The 18,667-nt window shown below is 41.6% G+C and overlaps 2 protein-coding genes across 2 annotated transcripts in view; one reads left to right on the top strand and one right to left on the bottom strand.

The window, feature by feature from the left end:
* ubac2 (UBA domain containing 2) overlaps nucleotides 1-18,667 on the top strand; it is a 96,716-nt gene that overhangs the window by 43,311 nt on the left and 34,738 nt on the right. The window lies entirely within an intron of this gene.
* On the bottom strand, nucleotides 13,088-16,390 carry gpr183a (G protein-coupled receptor 183a). Its single transcript, XM_007906298.2, has 2 exons — nucleotides 16,145-16,390; nucleotides 13,088-15,048 (listed from the first exon to the last, which is right to left on the bottom strand). The coding sequence occupies exon 2, from the start codon at nucleotides 15,000-15,002 to the stop codon at nucleotides 13,926-13,928; it is 1,077 nt and encodes a 358-aa protein (XP_007904489.1). The 5' UTR covers nucleotides 15,003-15,048; nucleotides 16,145-16,390; the 3' UTR covers nucleotides 13,088-13,925.

Below are 18,667 nucleotides of genomic sequence, written 5' to 3'. Positions count from 1 at the left end.
TTGTAGATCATTGAGACCTTCAGCCACTTCAAAGCCGCAGCACTTCTCCTTGAACTCAGCCTTAAAGTGTGGGTCAGTCATTTGGTGCCAGTTTCAGTATTATTGGATTGCAGGCAGGAGCTTGAAATTTCTGAATTGAGGAGACATAGTCTGGGCAATGAAAAAAGCTCCAGAACTGCTGGTACTTACATTCTTGCCAAGCACCTGGCGTAACACTTTGGGGATGTTAGAATTGTGAAAATTCTCAGGCAGTAGTTGTTATTATTTAGGTAATTCAAGAGAAAATATATTCTTCCCTCTCTAATCCAGGGACGTTGAGGTCAATTGCAGCATGTCTGAGATCAGCTAACTAAGCACACCAGGTATTGAATCTGGGATCTATTGTCTTTATTACAGTACTCCTGTTAAGGAATTCACCTTTTATGTTGAATCAGTCAGTCATCTATTGTAACAATATTGTCATTACATACTTTTCTCTCTTCACTGAATATATGTTATCATCTACTCTTTTCGAGTAGTGCCATGGGATCTTTAAAGTCCACCTGAACAGACAGACAAGAACTCGGATTAACGTCACATCGAAGGATGGCATCCTTAGCACTGTTTTAGAGTGTCAGCCTAGATGATGTGAGCTCAAATTAGAGCTTACATAACAGGACATTTATGAACATCTTGGGATTCAGCAATTAAGCATTCAGTCACCTTTTGAACTCAACAGATTTTGCTACAATGAACATTTGATGTTAAATGTTCCTGAGAATGAGAATTCTGGCTCTGTCTTTATGAGAGGATATGTCTTCTTAACACTCTGCCATCGTATAAATCTCAATTCAGTTAAAGATACAGAGTGACCCTCTCTCAGTGCGGAAGCTTGTACAGTTGGACTGTGGTTTGGTGCCCATTAAGTCAGACCCATGTTATAATGAGTTGCATAATAAAAATGTCTGCCTGGCAGCACCTCCAGTTATCAGGTTACCACTGACATCAATGAACAGCACAAGCATGTAGGAAGCTATCTTACCAGCCATGACTCCTCTCACAAGTGTTTCCAGTGGTTGCTGGAAGTCTGCTGACACTGGAAAGTGTTGTGAACCTGTGCGCAAAACTCACCAATCAGCTCCGTAAACTGAAAGTACCACAATTCTGGTTTGCTATGGATCCATGGTACACAAACATTGTATTCAGCACTAAAGCACATTTGACTTAATTTTCTACCAGCACATGTTGTCAGGTGCTGTATTATTACAGTACATTCTTGCTGATCGCTTTCTCCTATGGCTTGACGATACAATAATAACTTAACAGAAATGTTCTTTTTTATTAAAAAAAATTATGCAAATTGCCAGGAAATCGCTAACATCCTGCATCTGTGCATGCATCTCAAAGCACTAGTGACAACCAATACAAGTGCAGTAAACTGTAGAAGGAAAGTTACTTGAGAGAGTTTACTTTATTCTTTACCACCTGAAAATGTAACAAAAACTTCTGTTATCTTAAGTGGGTAAAGATCAAATCCTTAATGGTTAATTTTTGGGTCTCTAAGTGCATTCGTCTGCACAAGGTTAGGTTGGTGGGTGGCAGAAGCGTTTGACTTTTTGACATGATACTCTCTTAAGTCATAGAACCTCCCCAACTAGTTTTGCTACAATTTTTTCTCTATGTGATGCAGTTGGAAAATCCTTTTGAGTCAGAAAAGGTTATAGTTTAAAAAAAAGGATTTTGCATTAAACTCCCATTTGATTTTAGAGAAGTTAACTATTTTAAACTGTGTTGCTTCCTTATTTGGTGCATAAATTGTATGCTTTACTATGGGAAATTGTGTAAACACTAAGTGGAAATTTCTTTAAAAAGAGATATGGAAAAGAAAGTGAACTGGGATTTAAAATACTCTATAAAGCGCCTCTCCGCTTTACTCAATCTTCACGGATCTGCCCTTGCCTGCTTCCAGGCAAGGGCAGATCTGGTTTGCTATGGATCCATGGTACACAAGCATTGTATTCAGCACTAAAGCATCTCTCTCACTGTCTCCACTTTGTTGCCTCTCACGGTTTCTCCTCCAGCCCCCGCACTGTCACATCTAGTGTCCCCCAGGGCTCTGTCCTCGGCCCTCTCCTCTTTAATATCTACACGCTCCCCCTTGGTGACATCATCCGCAGACATGGGGTCAACTTCCATATGTATGTGGATGACACCCAACTCTATCTTCCTGCCTCCACCCTCAACTCCAGGACCACTGCTGACCTGACAGACTGCCTATCGGACATCAAGTCCTGGATGAGGGCAAATTCCTACAGTTGAATGTGAACAAGACTGAGGCCCTCCTGATTGGCTCACGCCAGTGCCTCAGCACCTCAGGCTCTGGCAGCATCAACCTCCATGGTTGCACACTTCAACTCACCAATCAACTCACCACACCAGTCAGGAACCGAGGTGTCTTGTTCGACCCTCAATTGTCTTCTTCCCCACATCCAAGCCATGACCCGCTCTGCCTTCCCTCACCTCCGTAACATCGCCCGACTCTGCCACTACCTCACCCCTCAGGCCGCTGAAACTCTTGTTCATGCCTTCATCACCTCCAGGCTCGACTATGCAAACGCCCTTCTTGTTGGCCTTCCCAACTCCTCCCTCCACAGGCTGCAGATAATCCAGAACTCTGCAGTCCGTGTCCTCTCTCGCACCAAACTCCATGACCCCATCTCCCCCACTCTCACCTGACTCCATTGGCTCCCTACCCTTCAGAGGATCCAGTTCAAGATCCTGGTGTCACATACAAGGCCCTCCATGGCTCGCCCCACCCTACCTCTGCGACCTCCTAACCCCTGCTAACCCACTCGTTCCCTCCGCTCGGCCGGCTCCGGCCTGTTCCACATCCCCCGACACAACCCGCCCCACCATTGGTGGGAGAGCCTTCAGCCACTCTGTCCCCAACCTCTGGAATTCCATCCTTCAATCACTCCGCCTCGCCCCCTCCTTAGCCTCCTTCACGTACCGCCTCAAGACCCTCCTCTTCAACCATGCCATCGGCCACCCCTCTTCTCCCCTCCCTTCTCCCCCACTGACCACAGCTCGGGTCTGAAATGCTGTACACTGTCCAGCGCCTTGGGACGTCCTCCCAACGTGAAAGGCGCTATACAAATGTAATCTTCTTGTTGTTGGATCTAGAGCTTGGTGAGTGAGGGAAGCGGATTGAAGACAGGCAAGGTTTTGTAAATCTGAGTATTTTAATAATAATATAATAATAATTTTAAGAGTTTCATAAGTATGAGCAAGCTATCGTTATCTCTGATCTTGACATTTTTGCTCAACTTCCTTTTGCTCGTGTTTGCTTATCAAAGCTACGCTTCCTTTTTCTTTTGAAGACAAAAAATATTTTCTCCACTTCTGCTCACTTTAGTTTGGTCATCTGGGTATCTGACACATGCGGAAACCCACCACCATGCTGAAGTGTATCCAAACCAAACTGAGATAGCTCATTTTTAAAGAACTATCCACTTAGGTTTTACACAATTTGCCACAGTAAAGTGTACAATTTATCATGTTCTGCTCAGTTGTGTTGGCCGCACACCACATTATTTCTGGCAGTGAGGGCTGATGACCCATAAAAATAATAATCCTTCCATTTGATGCACCCATACACAGCTTCCACTGAAATGCCTCAGAAATGGAACTTGCAGAGGTGTGTGAAATAGCATAATAATTTGGGTAGTTCAACACACCATGATGAACTTAACTTGTTTTATTCAAAAGAAGTATTAGAAGTGTTGCTTTTTTTCTAGATTTATTTTCTACCCACACCATTTGTGGAAGGTTGGTTAGAACCATGTGACTGACGATTGAGAGTTTTATAATAGAATATGACAGTAGAGAAGCATTCGGCACATCAAGTTTCTTGCTCACACTCCACATCCTTTTAATATTCCTCTTTTTCAAACTTGAATCTTTGGACAGAATGGTGGTTTGAACTCAAACAGTCTTTAATGTAATTTACTCTGACTTCCTTAAATGTGGTTAGAGCACTTGCTTCGCAAGCTGTATTCGAGACCTAGATTTGATTCCCAGCAGGGCAAAACCTTGGGCAACAACAACAACAAAATTACACTTATAGAGCGCCTTTCACATCGGGAGGACGTCCCAAAGCGCTGAACAGTCAGGGGTCGGGGCCCGAGCATGGGGGAGGGGTGGTGTAGAAGTGAGGGAAGGCAGAGAGGTGGAAGGGAGACCAAAGGCATGATCAAAAAGAAGGATCTTGAGACCGGCCTTGTGGGAGGCAAAGGAGGAAGCGAGGTGAAGGGACCGTGGGATGGAGTTCCAGAGTGTGGGGGCAGAGAGGCTGAAAGCCCGGCCACTGATAGTAGGCCGGGTCGGACGGGAGACATGGAGCAGCCCGGAGCCCGCTGAGCGGAGGGAGTGGGCAGGTTGGTAGGGAGTCAGCAGGTCAGAGAGGTAGGAAGGGGCAAAGCCATGGATGGCCTTGAAAGTGAGGACTAGAACCTTGAATTCGATCCTCTGGGGGATGGGAAGCCAGTGGAGTCGGGCGAGGGTGGGAGTGATGGGGTCACGGAGCCTGGTGTGCGAGAATACACGAGCTGCGGAGTTTAGGATGATCTGCAGCCTGTGAAGGGAAGAGTTGGGAAGGCCGATGAGGAGAGAGTATCTGTAATCGAGCCTTGATGTGACGAATGCGTGGGTGAGGGTTTTGGCAGCCTGAGGGGTGAGGCAGTGGCGGAGTCTGGCAATGTTGCGGAGGTGGTGGTAGGCAGTGCCGGTCATGGCGCGGATGTGGGGGAAAAGGACAGTTCAGGGTCAAACAAGACACCCAGGTTCCTGACTGGCTTAGTGAGGTTGAGTGGGCAGCCGTGGAGGCTGATGCTGCCAGCGCGGAGGTGCTGGCGCGAGCCAATCAGGAGGGCCTTGGTCTTGCTGACATTGAGTTGGAGAAAGTTGTCTGTTGTCCAGGACTTGATGTCGGACAGGCAGTCGGTTAGGACGCCAGTAGTCCTGGAGTTGGGCAAGTTTCCTTACTCCACACGCCTGATAATAATCCCTCTAGAAAAAAAATAATGATAAATTGGTCACTTCAATCAACGACTGTTTGTGGGTCACTGCTGTGAGCAATTTTATGTTTCTTTCATTTTGCATAATCATTTTTTTTTGGTCAGCCAGGTGTCTGATACATGAAACCATTCATCATGCTTAATAATATCCAAACCAGACAAAGTTCCACATATGAATGCCACCTACACAGTATCAGTTTCTGTGATTGGGAATGTAAAGCCAGAACAATACTTTCAGATGCTTACATTTTTTAAAAAAAAAATAATAATTTGGTCACTTCAATCCATGACTGTTTGTGGGACACTGCTGTGCACAATTGGCTGCTGCATTTCGTCCACAAAATGTACAGTCAATTCACTTTACAGTATATTCTGTGAAGCGCTTTGGGATGCCTCGAAGACTTGATAAGGCGCTATATCAAAATGCAAGATAACCCTTGGGTTATTATTATATTCCAGAGCAGCAGAACAGTTCAGAGTTGCAAAGGGTAATTCCCAGTCAGACATCAGGAAATAATTCTGTATGCAAAGGGTATCTAACAATTGGATGGTATTATTGGGAAGGATGGTTGAGGTGAGGATGTTGGATTTGTTTAAACTAATGGGAGGCTGTTTTTTTTTCTCCTTGTGACAAGTCTCGATTGTGATCTTATCTCAATTGCAATCATGGCTTAATATAAGGGAAATTTTGAAAGAATTTTCAAATTTTAACAAGTTGTCAGAAATAAAAATAAAATTATTGTCTCTGAATTTGTATTTTGTTTGTCGTCAGCAAGTCACAAGCCTAGAAGTTTTTTTTACATGCCATTTAAAATGGAAAGGGGAAAATCCTTTAATCTTCAATTTCAGTTAAAGCTTGTTAATTTTAAATCTGTGCCTGTCAGTTTGGCTCTCATAGTTTGAAACAAATCCTTGCTTACATCTTTATCATGTATGCGTCTCATCATTCTAAAGACCTGGAAATTTTCCTCTCTTGAGGATAATGATAATAATCATTACATTTGATATAGTGCCTCATTGCATCGTTGAAATATCTCAACATACTTCACAGGAGTTCTGTAGAGTGCAGAGAATGGCATTTTATAGTCGCATATGCCAGCCAATTTGTGCACAGCTATGTCCCTCCAACAGCAGTGAAATGAATAACCAACTTTTTTTTAAATCTGGAGGATTGTTGGCCAGAACACCAGGAGAAACATCCTCCTCTTTTCAGATACTGCCATGGGATCTTTACCGTCGACTTGAACAGGTAGACGGAACCTCGGTTAACAATTCATCTGAAGCAAGGCACCTCCAACAATATTTTGTTACCCCAACAATACACTGCTCTACGATCACTGCATTGGAGTGTCAGACTACACTTTGAGCTCTATGTTCCGATATGGGACTTGAACCCACAACCTTTGACTCCTGCGAGAGTGCTACAAACTGAGCCAGGCTGATTATGTTACTTTTTTCTCGGAAATTTCAACTTCCCTGGTCTGGTCATCCCTATTGCTTTTCCAAACATTTCCACTTGTGATATGTTGAAGGTTAAGCATATGTTTTTTGGCATGTACAGTTTCTCTTGGTGTCCAAATATGTAACCTATGTATTTCAGGAAGATGATGAATTCTTTCCTGTTCTTATAGTAATTCTTAATCTTGTATGAAGGTCAAGAATCTTACTGTGCCATAGTCTCTTGGCCTCGCAGTTGTTCAGATGTTTGTCAAAGATCTTATGACACTATTCAAATCATGAAACAGATTTTCTGGCCAATAATACTCCAGCATGTAGGCCAATTATCATCCAGATAAATTGGTTATTCACTTTATGGCTATTTGTGGGATATTGTTGTGTGCATATTGGCTGCCATGTTTACCAACAAATGTATAACAACAACAATAACAACTTGCATTTATATAGCATCCTCCATGTGGGACAGCATCATGGAGCGCTTAACAGAGGCAAAAAGCTTTACGCTGAGCCAGGTGGTGGGGGTGGGGATGACATTAAGCACGGTCAAAGGGGAAGATTCTTCAGATGTGATCTAAAAAAGGTGGAGGGATTGAGGGAGAGAGTTCCCTCAATGGAGGGAGAGAGTTCCAAAACTTCAGGACATAGTGGCTGAAAGCACCGCCGCCGATGGTGGAGAGGAAGAGGGACACAGCTCAGCATGAAATGCGTGAGAGCATTTGCACTGTCTTCCTGTCCACAGGTCAGGCACACATCCCTTCCCATTGAGCGATGGTTCCACCAGTTGGAGGTGCGGAGTTCAAGCAGCAGATGCTTAGCTCCCTGCAAGCCAATGAAGGTAGATTCCAGGTGTTGATGAGGAAACTGATTGTGACAGCTGCTGGAAGGCATTACCTGGAGTCCAAGTTCAGGATCACGTGCTTGTATATTCATTGATTTATCTCCTTTATTGTAGAGAAGATTCAAATGTTTGCAAAAACTGCTGATGTACCAATAAATTATAAAGGCCAGAATGTGATAAGTGTAAACATTTTGTTTTTTCACCATCTTATTACCCTGACGTTCAATTCATTTGTCATATTCACATGTTCATAGACCTTGTGCTACATTCTGTAATGTGAAAATCTATCTCTTGTGGCAAATGCAGGTTTAAAAACATTCATATACTGTACATTGAAATGACAATATATTTTAAGACTAATAGAGTATTTAGCAGGGATTTTGCAATGCATTCATATGTCAGTAAAATATTAATGTCTGTTTTGCTTTTTACAGATGAATAATTAAGTAATGAAATATGAAGCATAATCTTGGTTACACAAGATTTTTTAATTTAGTAAGCACTGAGTAAAGGACTATATATGTCTATAGTGCTTTGGTTCTGTGTTTTGGGTTTGGTCTCTTTATATTGTAAAGACTAATTATAACACAAGAGTCGTAGACAATTTAAGCAATAGGAAAAAATTAAATAACTTGACAATTTTCAATTTTCTAAATCTCAAATTTCAAAAGTATTTCACTGCATTGTCATGTAATCTAAAATGTTAGAAAGATTTGCTTTCTGTTGCCTTATCATTGCCTTTCAAGCATGGCCCCTGTTACTTTAATCTGCAGTTTAAAGATGCTAGATGTGGTATCACAGGGCATTCTGATTGCCCAATATTCCTCCTTCAGCCCTCCCCCACCGCGCGCCCCCTCCCCCCTTCCGCATTGTGGCATTGAGTGGAAATCAGCAGCAAAACTCATCATGATTCTGGAACGGAACTTTGTGATGTATTCGGATGTGGGAGGATGTTCCATTGAAAACATTTCCTGCGATAGCCTCAATCTCTGATCAGCAGTTTTAAAGCTTGATCAACAGGGGAAACTGATATGCATACATACTTATGTATCAAATCCATAGAAAATACTTTTCCCTATGGTTTAACTTTCAAGAGAATGGTTAACAGTATGATAGCGTAACTTATTAATTGAGCTCTATGGAACTCTGGCAATAACAGAGAAAACATTGTGAAAATAAAAACTATGTTTGATATCTCCTACCTACAAGAATAAATCCCACAATTACTGGATCACAAAGCAGGTAGCTGGGTACCTTCAGTAATGGGTCTTACAAATGGAAAAGAATTACAATACTGAAATAGATTTCAGCACCTTGGGACATCCTTGACATGAAAGGCATGACACAAATGCAATTTGTTGTTGTGTACACTATCATTCACAAATGTTTTCCTATCAGAAGGCTGCAGCGCTTAAATAATGTTTTAAACATGATCATTTAAATCACATAGTTTTGTCTAGAACAATTTGAACAAATCATAGAAGTAACTTACTAAATGTCCTGTACTAAAGATTACAAAGAACATCAAGGAAACAGAGCACTCAGCCTAACTAGTCCGTGCTGGTGTTTATACTCCACACAAGTCTTCACCCATTCCTTACTCCCTCCCATATCTTCTATTCCCCTCTTCCGCATATGATGGTGTAGCTGCCTCTTGAATACCCCTCCACTATATGATTCAACCACCACTTCATACAGCGAGCACCACAATTTCACTTCCCTCTGGTGAAGTCGTTGCTACTAAATTCTCTTTTAGATTCCCTGGTCGCTCTCTTATATTTGTATCTCCCAACCAGTGGAAACAGCCATTTAAGTTAACTTTATCGATTCCTTTTATAATTTTAAACACTTCTATTAGGTCCCTCCTTAAACATTTCTTCTCTAGTGGAAAAAAGGCCTAACCTACCCAGTGTATCCCGATAGCAGTCACCTGTCAGCCCTGTAATCTTTCCATCACTGTTATATGCTTCTTATAGAAAAAGAATTGGACACAATACTGCAAATATGGTCTTACCAAGGCTTTGTATAAATTCAGCATCACTTCCTCACTTTTATATCCAGTAATTGTGGGATTTTGTGATTGAAGGGGTTAAATTCAGAACAAATCTATGCAAACACTATTTCAATGAGTGAATAGTGAACCTGTGGAACAGGCTCTCTAGGGAGACAGTTGAAGCAGGAAGAGTTGATTCTTTCAAACATAGATTAGTTTTCTTTTAGGAAATAACATTATGGGATATAGTACATAGGTAGTTTGGGACAAATGTGCACGTGACCACCAGGAAAGCGAACTAGATGGACCTTGGTCTTTTTTCATCTAGCATTTCTTATGTTCTTATGTTCTTACGTTCTATCTCTCTGGATGTAAAACCCAGGACCCCACTGGCCTTTTTTTTATAGTCTTATCACATATGTTAATCTCTGATACTGTATTATGCAGTAATTATTAATATTGTGTTTTGTATTAAAAAGGTAGGCAGAATTAGTAGATGGATTCCACCTGAACAAAAAAGATGTGGGGCGGGGGGGGTGGGGTTGGAGGTTGGTGTGTGGAGGTGTTGGCAGACAGGATAGATAGTATGGTAAGCGAGTGTTTAAACTGGATACAGGTGTTGTTGTAGGTGTAAGAGAGGACCCGAACTAATTAGGGGAAACCTTAAAGTATACCAGTGGTCACATAAACCAAAGTATAATTGGTCTAACTCCATTGGTGGGAGATAAGGAAACTAATAATGCTAATAAAGTAAAGGAAAAAGGCAACAAACAAAGGAGCTATGCTTGCATTAATGCAAGAAGTCTGGCCAATAAGATGTGCGACCTGGAAGATCTTGCAAGGGGGGACAGATTGGACATCTTTAGCATCACAGAGACATGGTGGAATGATTCCAATCAATGGGATACAAATCTGGAAGGATTCACACTATTTAGGAGGGACCATTTCAGGAGAAGAGGAGGTGCTGTGCCAGTATATACAAACTCCAGTATTGAGTATTGAGACACAAATGAGAGAAGATATAAAAAAGAAAAGGACAGACACAGAATAACTTTGGATAGATGGCAACAGAGGTAAACTATTATTTAAGGTTTGCTATAGACCTCCAGGCCAGGGTGAAAGCCTTGATCTGGAAATATGGGATGAGATAAGGAAGGTGACTAGCAAGGGACCATTCTTAAATTTTTAAATTCTCCCTCCTTGTCGGCCTCCCCAGAAATTGTTTGGGATAAAAATGTGTCTACTGGTAAGATAGGGAAAGAATTTCTAAAGTTAAAAGAAGAGTGTTTTATGACTCAGTTTGTAAAGGAGTGAACAAGGGGAAATATATTTTGGACTTGTTTATGAGTAACAGGGATGATCAAACCTCCAACACAAATGTGGGTGAGGGATTAAGTAACAGTGATCATAATGTAATCACATTTGTTATTACAAGGATTGGTGAGGTTATAAAAGCAAAAACAAAATTGCCAAATTTTAAGAAGACCAGTTTTATGTGCTTGTCAGAGCAGGCCTGGCAGGTTTAAACATGGCTCAGGGAGCAGAGGAACTTCCAGACCAATCTTGTGATTGTGATGCAGCTATACCCTACTATTTATACATTTCAGTACAATCCTATGTTTACATATAATCATAGAATGTTACCAGATAGAAACCAATCATTAATCCCAATCAACACACTCTCCTTCTGGCTCCGTGCCTTTTAATATTCCTCTATGGGTTTTGATATGACTCCTGCAAATATTAATCCAGGGTCTTTACTAGTTACATTATTACTGATTTTAGATTTAAGAAATCCAGTTGTAAGAATTGTAGCACAGTTCAATGACATGGAGACATATGGGAGATCAAATACAATTTGGTATACAAACCAATTTAGTGATGGGCCTGAATTTCTATATTGATCAGCAATACACTGCGTGGATGAATAATTCTTCTGACATTAGTTAGTACGCTAACGAACATTGCTGCAATAATGCTCATTTATGAAATTTACAGCCTGAGGATTGAATCTTCATAACATTTTGATACAGCATTAACATAATGTTAGAGTGCAGTTTGTATCAAATACATTTGGGGTGTTTGCTAAAGTGAAGTTAAGTGGCCCGACATTCCACCTGGTTTTAACAATAATAATATTTTTTGTCTTAAGTCTATTGTTTTGAAAGTTCAGATCATGCAGAATAATGGAGGATTTTTAAATTTTGACTTTATGTGGGGGCTGATTTTCTGTAATTCTTAAAAAGAACTAAGCCAAACTTGTATCAAAAATAAGACTTAATCGAAGAATTTTCCATAATTCAAAACACTCTTAACATTTAAGGCAAAATGGTCTTACATGTTAAGACGAGATGGAATTGGAACCCCTGATGAGTTAACAGGATCACTGGAGCTTTTCATAGAGTGATGATTGGTGAGAAACTACAGTATTAGAAGCATTTGCAATATAAAAATAAATAAGCAGTACCACCATCATAACTTGCAAAAGGTTATATTTAAGTCCCCAAAGGAGGAAGTATAGGAAAAGAAAAGGGTACTTGTCCCATATTTTAATGTAATAATCCAGCAGCTGTGCAATATTGAGTTGAAACTGAAAAATAGTTCTTTACTGGATTGATGTCGACCACTTAACAGTTCTAAACAAGTTTTACGATACCTTTTTAAATGAAGGTTGATGTTGTCCAGTTTGCAAATACTGTGAGTAACATTTAGTTTACTCTTTATGTTTGTACTTGACTTCAAGACTAAGTGCAATTTTGATTAGCATGTCATTTGATGCTGAATTGATGCTCCAGAATAATACATAAGAACTTTTAATTAATATTGTTCTGCAGATAATGGGCTGCTGAAGAAGAGAGTAAAATCTAGCATAGTTTCTATTCGATTAAAAACAGGTTCTTTGCTGATTTATTAATAGATTTCCACTTATTCGTTTTAAAACAGGCACATTTTTAGATTGTTTTCCAGCAATAAAAAGACTGTGATTACATTTATTATATTTAATAATAATGATCCTTGCATTTGTTATAGCGCTTTTCACGTCTTCTAGACGTCTCAAAGAGCTTCACAGAATATGCTGTAAAGTGAATTGACCATATATTTGTGGGCGAAATGCGGCAGCCAATTGCGCACAGCAATGTCCCACAAACAGTCGTGGATTAAAAATGACCAATTTATTATTGTTTAGTTTTGGAGGGATTATTATTAGGCGTGTGGAGTAAGGAAACTTGCCCAAGGTTTCGCCCTTCCGGGAATTGAAACCAGGTGTCTCGCTTGCAAGGCGAGTGCTCTAACCACTGAGCTACAGGACTCCACAGACTCCACACTGAGCTACAGGACTTTACCTTAGTATTACTAAGATCAACAACAACAACAACAACTTGGATTTATATAGCGCCCTCCACGCCGGACGGCGTCTCAGAGCGTTTTACAGTTTCGGATCCCGGGACTGAGCCGGGGGAGGGGGGGGGGAAGGTGACCAAAGGCGTGGTTGAAAGAAAAGGTCTTCAGCAGAGACCTGAAAATGGGAAAGGAGGGAGCGAGACGAAGGGAGGGAGGAAGGTAGTTCAGGAGCCTCGGGCCATAGTGGCTTAAGGCACGGCCGCCGAGGGTGGAGCGAAGGACTCGGGGGACAAGGAGGAGGCCAGACCCAGAGGAACGAAGGCAATGAGTACTGTGCTGAGGAGAGAGGAGGTCAGAGAGGTAGGGGAATGCAGAGGAGTGCAGGGACTTGAATACCAGGGTGAGGATCTTGAAATCGACACTTCTGGAGTAGCCTCAAGAAATCACAAATTATTTATGAAACATTGCACATTATATGGATTGGAAATTATTTCATATCACTTTTTATTGCGGTACATATGCCATCAACATAAAGCTACAGCTGCCATTTCAAGCAATCAGTTTTTTTTAAAAAAAACTTCAATTGCACATAATTGATTCACTAAATATAGTTCATCAATTTCAAGTTTGTACATCAATACTAGAAATTGCCACTTTTTTTGAATATTTTATATTCAACTTTCATAATTGTATATTTGATACATTATTAACCTTTACTCCTCTTGGTTTCCTTTGAGATATTTCTAGAGGCATTGCTTTAATGTAAGCTACTTTATTCATTCAGTTCACATCAAAACTTAGGGATGTGTCTTTAAATCTTTGCAGAGTATCACATCTTCAGTGTCGATTGGTAACTGCACGGAATGGTACCCATCTAAGTGAGACTACCATTAGGGCTTTGGCTTCTATGTTGGAAGAACGTGTCGATAACTTAACATTTGCCCTTATTGCAAACCTGCTTGGCTTTGCCGGCATGCCTCCTCTGATTGATATTAATCCCAATGATACACCTCTTATCTCACTCTGAGGATATTTTTGAATATGTTACTCATTTTATCAACCTCATACTCATTTTATTAACCTCATAAGAAGAACTAGTTGGACTCAATTCAGTTACAATAATAAAAGTTTCTTACATTGATTTCCATGAAATAATGTGACAGAAATTTGCACAGCTGTATATATAAGAACCCTGATCAGGTTTGTATATTTGCCCACTTTTTGTCAAAGTAATTTCTGTTTATAAATTGGTGTCAGATGCTGTTCCAACAGCATGTATACGATTCTCTGTACCAGGTGAACTGTTGTCAAGATTAGCTTTTGTTCCACTTGAAAGTGATATGCTGGCGTGGCGTCTTATAATCTTGAGAACTATACTCCTGTAGCCCTTGCAAGCAAAGAAGTAGATGAAGGGATCCATGCAGCAATTAAAGTTCATCACAGACACAGTTATGTGGAGGGCAATTTGAAAGTACTGTTTCTCCTGGCAGGTTGGTTCATAGCTTAGTTTTTTGATCATGTGTTGTATGATAGTAATGTGGTATGGAGTAAAACAGAGTACAAACACAATCAGCACGAGAAGCACAATATTGTTGGCTTTTTTGTTCCTTCCTGATTTTTCAGTTAAAGGATTCTGTTTTGCTGTCTTGGAAAGTTTTGAGCTGATTTGGGAGTAGCAGACCATCATGATTATTACGGGTAGACAGTAGCCCACAAGGCAACCACCAAGAAGTATTCCTGGGAGATTTGGAATTGTTTCAAAATTTGGGTATTCCATGCACGTTATGAAATTATGATCCTTTTTAGACATTGGGATGATCAACAGTGGTACTGTCTGACAAAATACAATGATCCAAACAATGATGCAGATTTTTTTGACATTTTTAACATTTCTGAACTTGGTGTGGCGAAATGGATATATTACAACAAGAAATCTGTCTAAGCTTAAACAGATCATAAAGCTTACACTGGCATAAGTGTTGCTGTAGCAAACAAGTGAAACAATTCTGCATATTGCTTCACCAAAAGGCCAGTTAAATCCCCGTGCATAATATATTATTCTTGTGGGTAAAATAACTGCAAAGAGAATGTCTGACACGACAAGGTTCATAGAGTAAAGTGTGCTGGAATTCATCTTTTTCTGTTTTTTCTTAATAGCGAGTATGGCTAAAATATTTCCAAACACACCAACGAGACATACAAATGTGTAGTGCAAAGGTAGCAGGACCCTTGCTGTAGCACGGTGGGTGTACAGATCACATACATTCAGGTTTGCAGAACTGTTGGTAGTAGAGACATTTTCAGATGAATTATTCATGTTGAAAATCGTTCCCAGCTATTTTACGTAAACTGGAACTCTTCCCCTGCATTAAAGAAAGAAATATTTCAGTATTTTAATATTGCATAATTATATTAAGTTTGATAATAATATAAAATAATATTCCTTGCATTTGATATAGCGCCTTATCACATCTTTCAGTTAGAAATAATGTTTAACTTGACGGGGAGATTCTAAAGGATGCAAAATATTTTATAAAATGGGAGAAGAAAATAAGATCCGAAACGAACAAATCAATAAAGGTAAACAACACCATAGCAATTGCAATCTCATACTTAATTTACAATAATTTTTCCCATATACCAAGCTTTCCCATATATCAACTTCTGCTGTAATAACTTCTGTTATGAATTGAAACATATAAGAATCCAATCTTTGACACACCCTTTCTAGCTTAATATTGAGTCAAAAACCATCAGTACAGATAACTAGAGCAAATTGTTTGACATTTGCAAATGAATTACTTGACAAGTGTTGCTTATACTTTTTACACTGCTGCTAAACAAATATTTAAAAAGTGATTACAACAAATATCACTTCATGCTTGTAAACTTGCTCTGCGTGTGTGAGAGGGGAGATAGAGTTATGCAGGGAGATACTAGGAGCTGGAGCAGATTGAATCAGTAAGACTTTCTCTGCACTGTAATACAGGTCCCATCCATCAACTACCACATCCAGTTCATCTTTACAGCAGAGGATATGGAAATTGTAAGCTTGGTATATGGAAAAAATGATTGTAAATTAAGTATGAGATTGCAATTGTTATGGTGCTGTTTACCTTTATTGATTTGTTTGTAGTTTCCAATCTTATTTCCTCCTCTGATTTTGTAAAATATGTTGCGTGCTTTAGAACCTCCCCGTCAAATTAAGTATTATTTCGAACTGAAAGGAGTGGATACATGACCTGTGCCCAGGCATCTGCCACTACTACTCTTAAAGGGGTATAGCAAAGGGACTCCGATTTTTTCTCTCTCCGAACAACGTCTCAAATCGCTTCACAGAATATACTATAAAGTTAATTGACTGTATATATTGTGGGCAAAATGCAGCAGCCAATTGCACACAGCAGTGTCCCACAAACAGCTAGATCTGTAAAATTTGCAAGAATTATAAGTACTTACAGTGTTTTCTTCAAGGTCTGTATTATTGTAGATGGATCCAATTTCTCTCTGACGGATGGTTTCAGATCTTAGGTCACAAATAGAATGAAGACACCCTGCCTTAAGCTGGGTGTGGGGATGTGAGTTGATATTTAAATTATGAGCTAATTCTCTTCAGTTTCCTGTGGTTACATTATTCCGTGCAGTGTTATCTCTTGACTGATGATTTTTAAGAAGTGAAAGCTTCTCGGTTAACTGATGCAATGGTGTACGTAGATCCCACGTGAGTGTACTACGTTCAAACAGGTTTTGACCAACCTTTTCCAAATGTATAGTGGTTTGTAAGAAACCCCAAAATAGTGAGAACATATGATAAAACATCATGTTTCATCATGTATTAAAACAAAGCAAATAGCTGAATTTATTCTGGGAAGTAGCTTTTGAATATCTGTGTCATCTGACGTTTTACAGTCAGATGAAGAAACTACAACAACAACAACAAAATTACATTTGTATAGTGCCTTTCTCATCGGGAGGACATCCCAAGCCGCTAGACAGACAGAGTTTTGGACCCGAGCTGAGGGTTGGGGTCGGGGAGTGTGAAGGGCCGGGGGGAAAGCAGGGAAATTGAAACCACAGTCGAAGAGGAGGGTCGTGAGATGGGTCTTGAATTTGGCAAAGGAGCGGGCGAGGCGGAGGGACTGCGGGATGGAGTTCCAGAGGGTGGGGGCAGAGTGGCAGAAGGCCCGCCTGACAATGGTGGGGTGAACGAGGTGGGGAACGTGAAGCAGGCCGGAGCCTGAGGGATGGGGAGCCAGTGGAGCCGGGCGAGGTTGGAGGTAATACTGTCAAGGAGCCTGGTGCGGGAGAGGACACGAGCTGCAGCTTGTGGAGGGAAGAGTTGGGGAGGCCGACAAGGAGGGAGTTTCTGTTGCCGATCCTTGAGGTGAGGAATGAGTGTATGAGGGTTTTGGCGGCCTGAGGGGTGAGACAGTGGCGGAGTCGGGCAATGTTGCGGAGGTGGGGGACGGCAGAGCGGGTCATGGCATGGATATGGGGGGGGGGAGGAGAGTTTAGGGATGAACAAGACGCCCAGGTTCCTGACTGGCTTGGTGAGGTGGAGTGTGCGACCGTGGATGCCAGTGCCTCAGAAGGGCCTCGGTCTTGCTGACATTCAGCTGTAGAAAGTTGGCACTCATCCAGGACTTGATGTCTGACAGACAGTCTGTCAGGACGTCAGTTGTCCTGGAATCGAGGGTGGAGGCAGAGAGATAGAGTTGGTGACATCCACGTACATGTGGAAATTGACCCCATGTCTGTGGATGATGTAGAGGTTGAAGAGGAAGGGACCAAGGACAGAGCCCTGAGGAACACCACACTAGACTGTTCGGGGCTGGAAGAGAAAACGATGGTGGTGGTGTGAGAGATAAGACCTGAACCATTCAAGGACCGAATGTTAAAGGTTGAGGTGAGAGTATGGGTGGTGGAGGAGGATGGAGTGGTCCACGCTATCGAAGGCAGCAGAGAGGTTGAGGAGGACGAGGAGACAGAGGGAGCCCTGGTCACAGATGGACAAAATGTCGTTTACCTTGACCAGAGCAGTTTCCGTGCACGGAAACCCGATTGGAGGGGCTCATGAATTGAGTGGTAGGAGAGTAATGAGCGAAGCTGGGAAGTAACGACTCTTTCAAGAATATTCGAAAGAAACAACAACAACTTGGATTTATATAACACCCTCCAACGCCGGACGGCGTCTCAGAGCGCTTTACAGTTTAGGATCCCGGGACTGAGCCGGGGGAGGGGAAGGAAACTGACCAAAGGCAGGGTCGAAAAGAAAGGTCTTCAGCAGAGACCTGAAAATGGGAAGGGCGGAAGCGAGACAAAGGGAGTGAGGAAGGTAGTTCCAGAGCCTCGGGGCATAGAAAATGGAGGTTGGAGATGGGTTCATGGAAGGTTTTTTCAGGTTGGGGTGATAGTAGCTGTTTTTAGAGGTATGGGACCAGTGCCAGATGAAAAGAAGAGATTGATGATGTCGGAGAGTAGAGGGGCGAGGAGGTGGAACTGGGAAGTAAGGAGAGGGGTGGGTATGTGGTCAAGGGAGCAGGTGGTGTGTTTCATGCTGCGTATGGCGGTGGTGAGAGAGGAGGGGATAAAGGTTTGAAAATGTGGAGGGATGGATGGGTAGGTGTCGGAGTGCAGGGGGGAGATGGGGAGGGAGGGGTGATTGGGAGGGTGGAGGCAGATCCCCTCGATTTTGGACTCAAAGAAATCCAGCATCTCCTCACAGCCAGAGCTTGAGGAGAGGATGGCGAGGAGTGGGAGGGTGGACGGAGGAGCTGGTTGGTAGCCTGCTCTAATAATTGTACAGAGAATTGTACATTTCCCTGCCTGCTCTCTTTTATGATTGATCATGTCCCTGTGTTTCCTGTCAAGAGCCACCACAGCTCTATTCCTTTTAAGTTCCCTCTTACATTTAGATTTCCTGTAATGAAGACACAATGACACTTCCAAACCCTGATACTGAGTTTTAACTAAGTTTAACTT

Source organism: Callorhinchus milii, unplaced genomic scaffold, assembly GCF_018977255.1.
Source record: "Callorhinchus milii isolate IMCB2004 unplaced genomic scaffold, IMCB_Cmil_1.0 Scaffold4, whole genome shotgun sequence".
In the NCBI taxonomy this organism is placed as follows: Eukaryota; Metazoa; Chordata; class Chondrichthyes; order Chimaeriformes; family Callorhinchidae; genus Callorhinchus; species Callorhinchus milii.
Note: the sequence above shows the minus strand (reverse complement) of the source record. Positions and strands in the feature narration are given on the sequence as shown.